Here is a 13,051-nt window from a genome sequence, read left to right as displayed (position 1 = left end):
CCCTATACCTTGTTTGGTTGTGTGAGTGCAGCCTGTTGAAATCCTTGCTTAGTATATACTAAGTTGATATTCAGTATATGAAGGTAATTGAAAATGAAACTTGATGAAGGGTGGGATGGGAGATGGAGTGGGAGAGGGGAGGGCCGTGGGAGGGAAGGAGGTTGGGGGGGGGAGCCACAACAATACAAAAGTTGTACTTTGTAAATTCACATTTATTAAATAAAAAAATAATAACTATATAACAAACAAAAAAACAAGAAAAAAGAGAACTTAATACTTTACCCTTTTAGTATTTTCTATGTTCTACTTAAAACTATTGGTTGAACTCTGTAATTAATACACAATTATTCTTAGGTGTTTAATTAATGCTATAACTAGTACTCAAATAGTATTTTACACTTTCTGTTTCTGTGTGGGTGCAAACTGTTGAAATCTTTACTTAAAATATGCTAAATTGATCTTCTGTATATAAAGATGATTGAAAATGAATCTTGATGTGAATGGAAGAGGAGAGGGGGTAGGAGAGGGGAGTGTTGTGGGTGGGAGGGAAGTTATGGGGGGGGGGCTATTGTACTCCATAAGCTGTACTTTGGAAATTTATGTTCATTAAATAAAATTAAAAAAAAAAAACCAGATTCTTAAATATTAAACCTTGAAACAAGAACTTCCTTGGTTTTCTAAATCAATACCAAAATAATTTAGAGAAAAAAAACTTTTTAAATGTTTAATTGTCTTTAATAGGATAATCTGACAGATTATTTAGAACTTTATATACTTGAGAGACTTAGCACTTGGTCATTTTTTTAAAATTCTGTGACGATATGATAATTACTAATGAATAATTTTATAATGTTTAGTATAACTCAAAGAAATTAAATAAAAAGTACAGTAAAAATTCTAGAGTTTAGGCCAAATTAAACATGGCAATAATGTGGTCCTTTCAAAGCATGCTTACCATAACAATTATTTGTATTTTTTTTAAATGGTCTATTGGGAATCCTAAACTCCAGACTAACCAACCACTAAAAGTAAGTTATCACTTTATAAATGGCAGGTAGTACCTTTTAAATAAACTATTGAAAGGGGAAATGATACTTTAACTGTAGGTAGAATCTCTAGAGCCTTTTTTATTTTTTAAATATTTATTTATTTGGAAGTCAGAGTTATAGAGAAAGACATAGTGAGAGAGATCTTACATTTTCTGGTTCACTCCCCAGATGGCTCCAACAGCCATTGCTAGGTCAGGCGGAAGCCAAGGGCCAAGAGCTTGATCGGGATCTTTCATGTGAGTGGCAGGGACCAAAGTACTTGTGCATTTTCCACCACTTTTCCCAGGCCTTTAGCAGGGAGCTGGGTCAGAAATGGAGCAGCCAGAATTGAATTGGTCCCCACATGGGCTGCCAGCATCCCAGGCATTGGCTTTACTTGCTACGCCATAACACTAGCTCCAATCTCTAGAATCTTAAAATAGATTAGTTTTAGCCTCAAGGACTATTATTTTACCAAAATGAAAAGCTAAATGATTTCAATACTGTGAACTTCTTTGAGACATTCAGAAACATGTCTTCGTTTTTCAAAAACCATCCACTGGGGGCTGGCATTGTGGCATAGCAGATAAAGCCCCCTCCTGCCACACTGGCCTGCCATATGGGTGCCAGTTTGAGTCCCAGTTGCTCCACTTCTGGTCCAGCTCCCTACTAATGGCCTGGGAAAAGCAGTGGAGTCCTTGGGTCCCTGTACCCATATGGGAGACCCAGAAGAAGCTCCTGGCCCCTGGTTTTGGCCTGGCCCAGGACTGTCCATTGCTGCCATCTGGGGACTGAACCAGTGGATGGAAGACCTCTCTCTGTCTCTTAACTCTGCCTTTCAAAATAAACAATTTTTTAAAAGAAAAAGATCAATTGCTTTCTTCTGTAAGAGACAAACACTTAATAGTCCTACTTAGACCTTTGTAGATTTATTTATCATTCAATAAATTTTATTGAGTACACTACTCTGGGTTCCAAAGGTCATAAGCTATGAACAACCAAGTCCCTGCCCTCATAGTACTCATATTCTTGTTGGTGAAACAGACACTAAACATATGTCATGTTTGTGGAGTTCAGGAGTCAAATAGCCTAAGTTTTTGCTATTGCATTAAAAAAATTTGTGACCTGGAGTAATTAACTTTTATGTAAGTAATTACACTGGAGATAACTAGTATCTACTATTACATCCTAATTATATACACATTAGGTTATAAAGATTAAATTGATGCATGTTAAGAATTTAGAAAAGTGGCACATGAAAAGCCCTAAATAAATATAACCTATCATTTTATGAAATATATAAATGCAATTAATGTAGTGGTTAGTATATTGACAGGAAATTTTTTTCCTATGTAGTTAATAAAATCAAGGAATAAAACAAGTCAATCTCAGCAACTATAAAATTACACTAGAACTGTGGCTTAGTGCTGAATACATTGAAGAACTCCATGCATCAAATACAAAATACAGAAGAAAAATCTAAAAATTACTGACAAAATGAATTGTGTGTGTAATACATTCAGAAAAGGCTTTAAAATTTGGAGAATAGAAGATCAACACTATCTTTGGTACAGTGTTTCTCTGACAATATAAGCCTATTCTCAAAACTGGAGAGAAAAACCTATGTGATAAATGGGAAGCCAGAAAGTAATCTAGCAATGAAGACAAAACCAGTTTTAGAGCTAAAAAGAAATTACAATGAAACCTGGCTGTTTTCTGAAAAGGATAAAAGACACTACCTTTGAGAATTCCTTCATATTTCTTCTGAGAGTTTATGACAGTGACACCTTTGGAGTGACTTTTGTTAAGCAGATCTCTGCTTGCCCTTATCAGAAATTGGTGATTTTGATATGTGTACAAATGACTCATGAAAATTTGGCTCATAGATGGAATTTTTGTAAACATAAATATCTGGAGATTATAAGGGCTGGCATTGTGATGCAGCAGGTTATGCCACTGCCTGTGAGACCAGCATCCCATATGAGTGCTGCTTTGAGTTCTGTCTACTTCACTTCCACCCAGCATCTCTGCAGCCTGGCCCAGACCCAGCCATTGTGGCCATCTGAGGAGTGAACCAGTGGATGGAAGATCTCTGTGTCTGTCTTCTCTCTCCCTCTCTCTGTAACTCTGCCTTCCAAATGAATAAATATTTTAAAATCTCAACAATAAAAAAATTAGGATTTTGACTTACAGATTTTAAAAAACTATTTAAAAATGGATAAAATTTATAAATATGCGGCAGTATTAATTATGATACAAAGGAGAGGATATGAAAATGAATAATTTTCATTCAGTTATGAATGAAGTATTTGCATTTAAAGCATTTCCCAACATGTGGTAAAGTTAGTGCTCTGAGAGTTTTCTAGCAGGGATATCATTCTTACATCATTATACAAATGTTAGTTATTGGCTATTTTCCCTCCCAACCCTCCATCTCTATCAATAGCAATCTCTCAGGCTTCTGAGCAAGCAGTCTGAACAAACCTTCAAAATCACTACATCAGGGGCTGGTGCTGTGGGATATTGGGCTAAGCTTCTGCCTGCAGCACCAACATCCCATTTTGTCCCAACTTCTCCTCTTCTGATCCAGCTCTCTGCTATGGCCTGGGAAAGCAGTAGAAGATGGCCAAGTGCTTGGGCCCCTGCATTCGTGAAAGAAGCTCCTGCTCCTGGCTTCAGATTGCCTCAGCTCCGGCCATTACAGCCATCTGGGGAGTGAACCAGAGGGTGGAAGATCTTTTTCTCTGTCTCTCCCTCTCTCTCTGTAACTCTGCCTCTCAAGTAAATTTTAAAAAATCTTTAAAAAAAATCACTACTTCAGTGTTAGCAGTATTTTTTTTTACTTTCCTATTTTAAAGATAACAAAGTTCACTATATTTCCCTATATAATTTTAATTGGCATGTAATTATTTCCAAAAGTAGAAATCTATAAATAGCTATTTATATTATTGTTTTGCCCTCTTACCATACAAGTATATGTATTCCCATACAAACATATGTCAATTGATTACTGTCTTCCATGAGGGGATCTTCAAAAAGTTTACAGAAAATGCATATTATGAATTAACTACACATGGATTTTAAACATTTTTGTGGCAAAGTAAACTTACCTTTTAATTTTATTTTACAATGAAGTTTTCTAAGCAGCCTCATAGTTAATGAGATTTTTTTTCCTTTAGCGGTTGTGCATAATTTTAGAAATTCATAATAGCTTTTCCCTAAGTGTCAAAGATATGCTTGGAACACATCTAAAAAACACTCAGAACAAAGCACAGGAAAATGACATACCCTCTTTATACATACAAACACTACTTGAAATATCTGATGTTAACTGCTGAGTTAGTGCTGACTGCTGGTTGGAACTGTTTATTGTTTTTGAAAAAATATTTATTTATGTGAAAGGCAGAGTGACAGAGAGAGTGAGAGGGAGAAACAGAGACAGAAAGAGATGTTCCATCTGCTGGTTCATGTTCCAAGAAGCCACAATGGCTGGGGCTGGCCCAGGCTGATACCAGGAGCCCAGAACTCTGGATCCCCAAAGTGGGTGGCAGAGGCTCAAGTACTTGGACCATCTTCCACTGCTTTTGCAGGTGCATTAGCAGGCAGTTGGCTTGGAAGCGCAGGATCCAAGACTTAAACCAGTGCTCAGATATGGGATACTACATCCCAAGCGGCAGTTTTACCTGCTGTGCCAGAACATCAGCCCCAGAATTATTTTTCTTGTCACATTGGAAGACTAGTCCCATAATCAGAATTTAGTTGTGGCTTAGCAATCTCTCAAAGGCAGTACCAAAATAGCACACAATTGCGTACACATGGTTTAGGCCTCTTTGAATGCAGCTAGACACCATTTTTTCTGTATGCCTTCAGCTGTGGTTAGCATAGAAGTAACTCAACCACGCTCTCAAATATAGTTTCTTCATTTAAAAAATGGGGAAACAGTAAATCCATGAATGATTACACAATCTGACACTTTTAGTTCATTATTTTAAAGCAGCAGTCTCAGAATCATCTCATAATGAGGGAATTCTAATTGTCTGCAGAATGATAATAAGGAATGACTTTGAAGCTTTAACTTCATTTCCATTCTGAGAAGCACGGAAAGGATAAGTGAATAAAAAATTAGATAGCAGACAAAGTCTCAAAGAGATTAAAAGATGGGCAGGCATTGTGGCATAGCGAGTAAATCTGTTGCTTGCTACTCCCATATATCATGGGCACAGGTTAGTGTCCCAGCTGCTCCACTTCCAATCCAACTCCCTGCCAACAGACTGAGAAAAGCTGGGGGAAATGGCTGAAATGCTTGGGGCCTTGCATCCATGTGAGAGACTCAGCTGAAGCTCCTGGCTTCTGGCTTCGGCCTGGCCTTTTATGGCCATCTGGGGAATGAACCTGCAGATGGAAGAGCTCTCTCTCGGTCTCTCCCTCTTTCTCTGTAACTCTGAATTTCAAATAAATAAATAAATAAATAATCTTTAGAAAAGAAGAAATAAGAGGAGAAAACACAATAAAAATTATTAATAATCAGCCCTGGATGAGAATTGTAATTGTCTTTCTTAATGTAATGATCACTGATGTGTTATCCCTCCAAGGACTAAAACTTCAAAATTATTTGAGCACTCTGGATAGTAGACTTTGCAAACTCAATGTTGAATAAAGAAAGGCCATGTATATTTACAATTATTTTTAAATTACCAACCCAGGATTTGGTTCTTTGATTGCAGAGGTCATATACATATATCTCTATAGCCAGTAGAGTTTCAATTAGCAGTGATGAAACTAATACTTAAAAGTTTTGGAATTTACAGAACTCCAAGAAACCAGATTTCTAATGTATATAATTGTTTCTGTTATTGAGGAAGTCCAGATAATTTTGTAAAGCATAAGGTGTGTGCATATTTCCCTGGCATATCCAAGTGCTCATTCACTGTCCTTTCTTACAATGTAACCTATTTTCACTGGGAACATTCCCTACAATGACAATAACTAAAACAATACTACTCTTTATTTTGAAAATACTGGTGTTTTACTGTTAGTAGTAAAAAAAAAAAACTTTTAAAAATGTATAACAAAATAAAATTGACTTTGACTTTATATGAAATTGACCTTACTCTAAGCAAAATAATTCCATATGATACAATACACCTTTATTTACCCTGAGTTGTTAATTCAGTTCTCCAAAATTAGCATTAAGGGATGCTTGTACTATATACATTTTGGTTGTTTCAAAGTTCAGCAGACCTGTCAAATCATAAATACCAATAAATCTTGTTTCCAAATTCTATGCTGCTTTTGGTCAGATGTGTATCCTTTCTTACCCTGTAAGGAAATTTGCTTAAGGGAATTCCATCTAGGTTTTAGCTGGTCAACAGACTACTATATTATAATATTACTGTATTATATACTATTGTTCTTGTTTTTATTTTACATTTGATATTTCAACACATAAAATGTCCTTATCTTAATGCATACTGTTTCCTTATTTTCATTTAGTAAGTACAATTTAAAAATATCCCATAAACCTGTAGTAGTGAGTTTTTAATAGACTCTTTAGGATTATATAATTCTCTATAGTTTTATACTTTCATGGTACTTTAAATAACTTTTAACTCAGGAATGTATGCTATTACTTTATTCAATAAAATGTAAGGTATACATTTACATTCAAAGATCTTTGTTAGGTTCTGGCAATGCAGTAAGGTTATGACATTTTAATAATTTTTACAATGCAAATTTGTTAAGGTTAGTCACCAATTTTTCAATTTATTTTGAAAATTATACTCATATAGACACTATTCCTGTTCCTACAGATTTCAAACACATGCCATGTTGTCACCTTGCTTTATTTCTCCTTCCTTGTGGAAAATACCACATTTTGAATTTTCATACCTTAATCCAGCATTGATTTTCTACAGTGAGTCTCTACCAGTAAATTTCCAATCTTCTTTCAACCTGGTATTGAAAAGAACCTGGCTATCTAGGTCTATACGCATGGTACATCGAAAATGATAGCTATGGCTACTAACTGTCATATTCCTAGATAAATGCCAAGAATTTACCCCATTCAAATTCTGTTACTCTGTAAGTCACATGTTATTTTCACATCACATGAGAAAATGAAATTCAGAATGATTAAATGACTTGCTTAAAATCACACAATGAGTAAGAGGTGGAACTGGGATTTGAATCCAGGTGGGTGTGATCTCAAAGTCAACACTTTGACATAATGCTAAATAAACATAGATGATCTCCCTTTTCCACTTGTACTTAGTAAGAGTAGTGGAATGAATAAGAAATTACAGTCTTTAGATAGGGATGAATTGAACCTTTTTCTTTATTGTTTTAAAAACATCTTTCTCAAGGATTGTGGGTCCTTTCCCCTAAAACAGCCCGGAGGTTATGGTTGCTACGATCCCATAGTAAGTAGAAGAACCAAGCATCAGATACAAAGGGCTCCAGTTGTGTTTTTCCCTTCCCTTACACTCTCCCAGGCAGTGACATAGTGAGGGTGGATGTGGCCACAAAATCTCCTCTCAGGATAAGATCAATACAGTGCTGCACAGATCAATAAGCATACTGCCCTGAATGTTTCCAATTGGGTATTTTAACCGTGCAGTGTTTCAGAATACCGTAATCCTCCCATGGGATTAATTCTCCTTATCACTGGCTTTTCAAGAGAGGCTATAAACAGGACAAACATAAATATGAGACAGATTCTATGATAATGTTGATGATGTGACTAAAACCTACCTGCAAAAACCTTGGGAAAAGATGGCTTGATTCAATGCCAACATATATGTGCAGTAACTCCAGGACAGAAATGGATTGGCAAAGTTGCATCACAAGTCCAATAGCATAAAAAGTGTCAACCATTGAATCTGTATCCAGAAGATTAAAAATACAAATATAGCAAGTAAAAATGAGATCATGACTCAAATAATACAACACTTTGAAATAAAATTGAGATTATTTTCTTTTCATTACACATGTGAAAAATATCTAATAAACCATAAAATTACTAAGTATATGATCCAATCAAATGAAGCACTTCACAACTGCAATAAAGTTCCAAAAAGAAAACTTGAGCAAGAAAGCTTCATAGCCAAAGAGGCAATATTTATAGCCTATATTTGAGATTATAAAACAATTCCCACCTAAAAGTGACCACATAGAATCTAGTCTACCTCAAGGATAAATAAAATGGAGATAAGTTTGTTAAAGAAGTTGCTGTGCTCATAGCTTTACAAGAAAATGAAAATGAGGAAAAGAAATGAGATTTCAGAGTTTTATAAAAAGGCATTCATTATGCCATGTATCAAATACTATGGATCTAGAATTTGTTTGCTACACATATTGGCTAGTGCTTTCTCGATTTTTCATTAAAACACTGGACTTGGGCTTCTGATTAGGACTTTTGGAGTCTTCACTGCAGAGGCCCCAAAGGAAATACCAGACTTAGATGTGTAAGGAAGTTAATGTTCCTCTAAATAGGATAAAGTTGTTGCTGTAAGTTTGAAGATGAAATCGTGCTGCATTTAGAAATGTGTAAGGACAGGTTTGTTCTCTTTACTGCCTACTGATCATTCACATGATGATAATTTATCAAGCACGGACTTAGTAAAGGCTCCCTGGGAGCTCCATGAAGTGGGCACTATTGGCATCATGTCCACTTCTGAGACGGCTCCTTGAAGCACAGCTAGTCCACACACTCTCACCACTGCCCCACACCTGTCGTAACAACATGTTACCAATTACACAACTGGAGAAGGAAGGAGGGTTTTAGATTGCTGTGTAGCAGCTACTCAAGTTATGATTCAGGAATTGTATTGAACTCCCATTTTCAGTCTGTCTTCCATAGGAATTGACTGTGTTTCTTCAATAATAACTTTTATAACAAATAAAGACACTGCTGAGTAAAGTACCTTTTTTCCCACTGGAAAAGTGATGCAGTCTAACAGAGTCCATGCTTGGGACTCATGTTATGAATGACCTGCAATATACACACGCAGCCACTGCTACCTTCCTAGCCTGGAAATGTTACACTTTTTTCCTAAAAATATAAAGAATTTTCTAATCTCCTGTTTTCCTCTGCCGAAAGACCCTCAATGCTTAGTTGAAATTCAAAATTCAAGCATCAGGTTGTATCTTTGGAAGTTCTTAATAAGGAAAAGAATTTATTGGACAAGACTTTCGATAAGAAAAAAACACCATAAAATAGTTTTTGGTACCTCATGGGTAGATTACTTTCCTCGTGATACAAGTCTCAGTTGGTGAGCACAGCACGGCTTTTCCCAGATATACTCTACATGCTTGTTTTTAGCTGAAGACAGCAGTTGTTTAAATTGTCAAGTCACCCAACAGTTGTAAACTGTGATGACGTGTACCCATGTGGGTACGTGACATGAAGAGTATGCTATTTTGCCAATCATTTTGTGATTCATTTTTAACATATTAAAATGCTATTTTAAAAGTGTCTACTTTTTGGGAATTTGAAGGAAGCTTATGACTTAGCCATAGATGCCAACTCCCAAGCAGATGATTAGTCATCTATAAAATGAGTCATTTACACATTGCTTCTTAAGAAGACCAAACAGAGGCCTTGGAAATACAACTGAGTTACTGGTAGTCTCCAGTTACCATAAACTTAGGGAATAAGAAACAAATTGGATGAATTTCATTAATCTCTGATTTCTCTGCATGAGATATTATATGGGAATTTTCCTCAAAATATACCAAATCTTCTAAGGTTTGGTGAAATGGCACCACCCCACCACCCATGTCTGTTTTCAGGGTAATCTGCCTACTTGGGTGGAAGCTAAGTCCCTCTCAGTTATTCCACTTTCCCCCTTCTCCAAAAGGTTTTCAGTTTTGGCAATGAGCAAGAAGGATGGTTACTGAAAAGCATAAATTTCAGAGAAGTAAAGGATATTAGGTAGGCTTTGTAGAATTTTAAGATTAATATAATAAGACTGGGCGAGACGGGAATTAAAATTTAAAAATCAAAAACTTCTGATGTTTTACCTTTTCCAAATGAAAAGAATCTGACTGTCATATTTGTAAATATCCATGAGTGGCCACAGAACTGGATTAAGTAATAGATGAAAAGATAGGCATCCTTCCTATACCTATAATTACAGGAAAATATCATTAAACACTTCTTTTATGATCATCTCATTATTCCAAACATGTTCTTTAATGCACTGGCCAGCCTAAACAAGCAAAAGAAAATGGTTCCATATCAGAGTCTTATTTGGTGATTCTCAAATATACATCCGATTTCTTTTAAATTACTACTTAAAAGAAAGAAAGATCTTCAACCCCCCTGGTTCTTGCCCCAAACATTGCAACAGTAAGAGCTGGGCCAGGATAAATGAAGAGTCCAGAACTCAACCCAAGTCTTCCATAAAGGGAGCAGAGATTTAACTGCTTGAGCCATCACATTCTGCCTCCCAGGGTGCATCAGCAGGAAGCTAAAATGGAGGGCAGAGCTGAGACTTGAACCCAGGCACTGGAATATGGGGTCCGGACATCCCAAGCAGCATGTCAACTATGGCACCGGATCCAGCTCCAATACATCATATTTTGAAGATACCCATGAGTGAGGATGCAGGATCTTCAGGTTCATGGACTATGAAAAAATTATGCAAAGATTTAAAAAACAAAGAGAAAAGAAATGCCTGTGTGTTTCAGTATTGCTGCAAATATAGTTTTGTGAAACTTTGTTTTATACCTTTGTCAAACCAATGGATAAAAATGTTATGCTACTATAAAGAACTGTGATTACTTTAAAGTTTGCTGTGTATGAGTGAATTGGTCATTTTTCCATTCAATTATTGTTTATAGCCATTGTTTATATTCCCACTAAACTAGGTCTTTTTTGCTTTTTACTTGTTAAACTTCTTATTCAGTGAAGTATTAAGCCTTTCTACTATAATGCACATTTAAAATGTTATCTCAAAAACTAAAAACAAAAAGGGGAGAAAGAAGGAGGGTGGAATGGAGAGAGGGAGAGGGCAGGAGAGAATAGTATTATGTTCTCAGAATTGTATTGAAAGCACAAATCATATTGAATCTGCCAAAAACGAATTAAAAATTAAAATTAAAAAATAAATTTAAAAATGGCACCAAAACAAACTGAATTCCACTTGTCCACTAACTTTTTTTTTTTTTTTGGACAGGCAAAGTGGACAGTGAGAGAGAGAGAGACAGAGAGAAAGGTCTTCCTTTTCCATTGGTTCACCCCACAATGGCCGCTGCGGCCAGCGCACCGCGCTGATCCGATGGCAGGAGCCAGGTAGATATTAGGCAAGGCTACATATTTCGTTTCTTTCTTTTTTCTTTTTTTTTTCTTTCTTTCTTTTTTTTTTTTTTTGACAGGCAGAGTGGACAGTGAGAGAGACAGAGAGAAAGGTCTTCCTTTTTCCATTGGTTCACCCCCCAATGGCCGCTGTGGCCAGCGCACCGCGCTGATCTAAAGCCAAGAGCCAGGTGCTTCTCCTGGTCTCCCATGGGGTGCAGGGCCCAAGAACCTGGGCCATCCTCCACTGCACTCCCGGGCCACAGCAGAGAGCTGGCCTGCAAGAGGGGCAACCGGGACAGAATCTGGCGCCCCGACCGGGACTAGAACCCCGTGTGCTGGCGGCGCAGGCGGAGGAATAGCCTAGTGAGCCGCGGCGCCGGCCCCACTAACTTTTTGAAGTAAGTACCCTTATTTATGGAATTTGCTTAGAACCAAATACAGTTCTTTATCAAAATCTTTCACCTTTGATAAAGTGCTAGACTTGTTTCTCACCAGGAGAGAAAACCGATCACAGAGAGGATAGCTCCGAATATTTCTTTGTAAAGAAAAAACGGTTCAGTAGGGTTGATGATGTTAATGTGTGTTCCAGTAGTTCAGTCAGAAACGCAGAGGTAGGTAGTTTATGTTAGAAGAGGGGAGAGAAGAGTAGCCAGGGAAGGGTGGCAACACCAAATGGATAAATCCCAGTTGGGCACACCTGGCTTTTGAATGCATGCTTGATTTTCCCACCCTTGCCTGTCTTTGCGTTCTGCAAGGGCCATCTTTCCTATCAGACACACATAAAAAGCAGTTGAGTTGCTCAGGCCAGAAAAAGGAAGTCAAGCTGGGCTAAAAACGTGTTGTGGGTTGCTGGGAAGATGACTAAGAGAAGATCGCAGATACAGAGCTGGAGGGAGTTAGGAGGAGTATTGTTTGGGGTGTATTCCCTGCAGGTTCAGCAGGATGGTGGGAGTGGCCCCGTCAGGGCAGACAGGGTTTTCTTCTAGCTCTGACGCCTCTGAGAAAAGAAGCAAATAAGCTGGGAAGGCGATGCCAAGCAGCTGGAAAATTTTATGGGGGCATCCCACAGATGACGCGAACTGCTGAACGCACGGGGAAGAGGAGATTCCGCACGGGAATTCCGTGGCCCGCCCTTGAAACAAGCCCATCCCCAGATTCCTACACCTCTGAATCTGCTTCCCCGGCCACTACACGTGTGACACGCATTCCTAAAGCAGGCCGATCCATAAATCAGCCTGCAGCACGGCGTCTGAAACATGGACGGGCTCTCGGTGAGGGGAAGGAGGAAGCGCAGGGGGACACGGGGGTGGCCCCGCATCCCTTCCCATTTCCTCATCTGTCAAACAGGGAAATAACAGAACCTTCTTCCTAGGGCTGTCCAGAGAGTTCAGCTTGCCAATACCCGTTGGCGAGCTCCCAGGGGTGCGGGGCGCAGGTCTGGGTGAGGCCGAGCTGTTGATCGCGGGGAGCCCCCGCCCCCGCGGCCCCTCCCTCCCGGCCCCTGGCCCTCCAGCCTCGGTCGAGCGCCCTACCTGGGCTGCAGCCAGGCTGGCAGCGCCATGGGCACGGTGGGCCGCCGCCGCCGCCGCCAGGGCCTCCACCGCCGTCCGGAAAGTAGCAGGGGCTGGGCCGGTGGGCGGGCGGGGCGCCCTGGGCGCGGAAGGGCGGGACCTCTCCACACAGCAGTTTTCAAACAGGAAAAAAAAAAAAAAAAAAAAAAGAA

The 13,051-nt window shown here is 38.6% G+C and overlaps 1 protein-coding gene across 3 annotated transcripts in view; it reads right to left on the bottom strand.

Moving 5' to 3' along the window:
* Positions 1-12,967, bottom strand: part of HACD4 (3-hydroxyacyl-CoA dehydratase 4) — a 31,000-nt gene extending 18,033 nt beyond the window's left edge. For 2 of the 3 annotated variants that reach the window (XM_062208135.1, XM_062208136.1), the window contains exons 1-3: positions 12,861-12,967; positions 10,050-10,153; positions 7,779-7,906 (exon numbers count right to left, since the gene is read on the bottom strand). In XM_062208135.1, the coding sequence (XP_062064119.1) occupies positions 7,779-7,906; positions 10,050-10,153; positions 12,861-12,889 (261 nt within the window). In that variant the 5' untranslated portion in view covers positions 12,890-12,967. The remainder of the gene's footprint in view (positions 1-7,778; positions 7,907-10,049; positions 10,154-12,860) is intronic. The other variant, XM_062208138.1, reaches the window with a different exon arrangement.
* Between the last annotated feature and the right edge of the window lie 84 nt (positions 12,968-13,051).

Source organism: Lepus europaeus, chromosome 12 (genome assembly GCF_033115175.1).
Source record: "Lepus europaeus isolate LE1 chromosome 12, mLepTim1.pri, whole genome shotgun sequence".
Taxonomy (NCBI): Eukaryota; Metazoa; Chordata; class Mammalia; order Lagomorpha; family Leporidae; genus Lepus; species Lepus europaeus.
The sequence above is the reverse complement of the archived record's forward strand: the minus strand, read 5'-3'. Positions and strand labels throughout refer to the sequence as shown.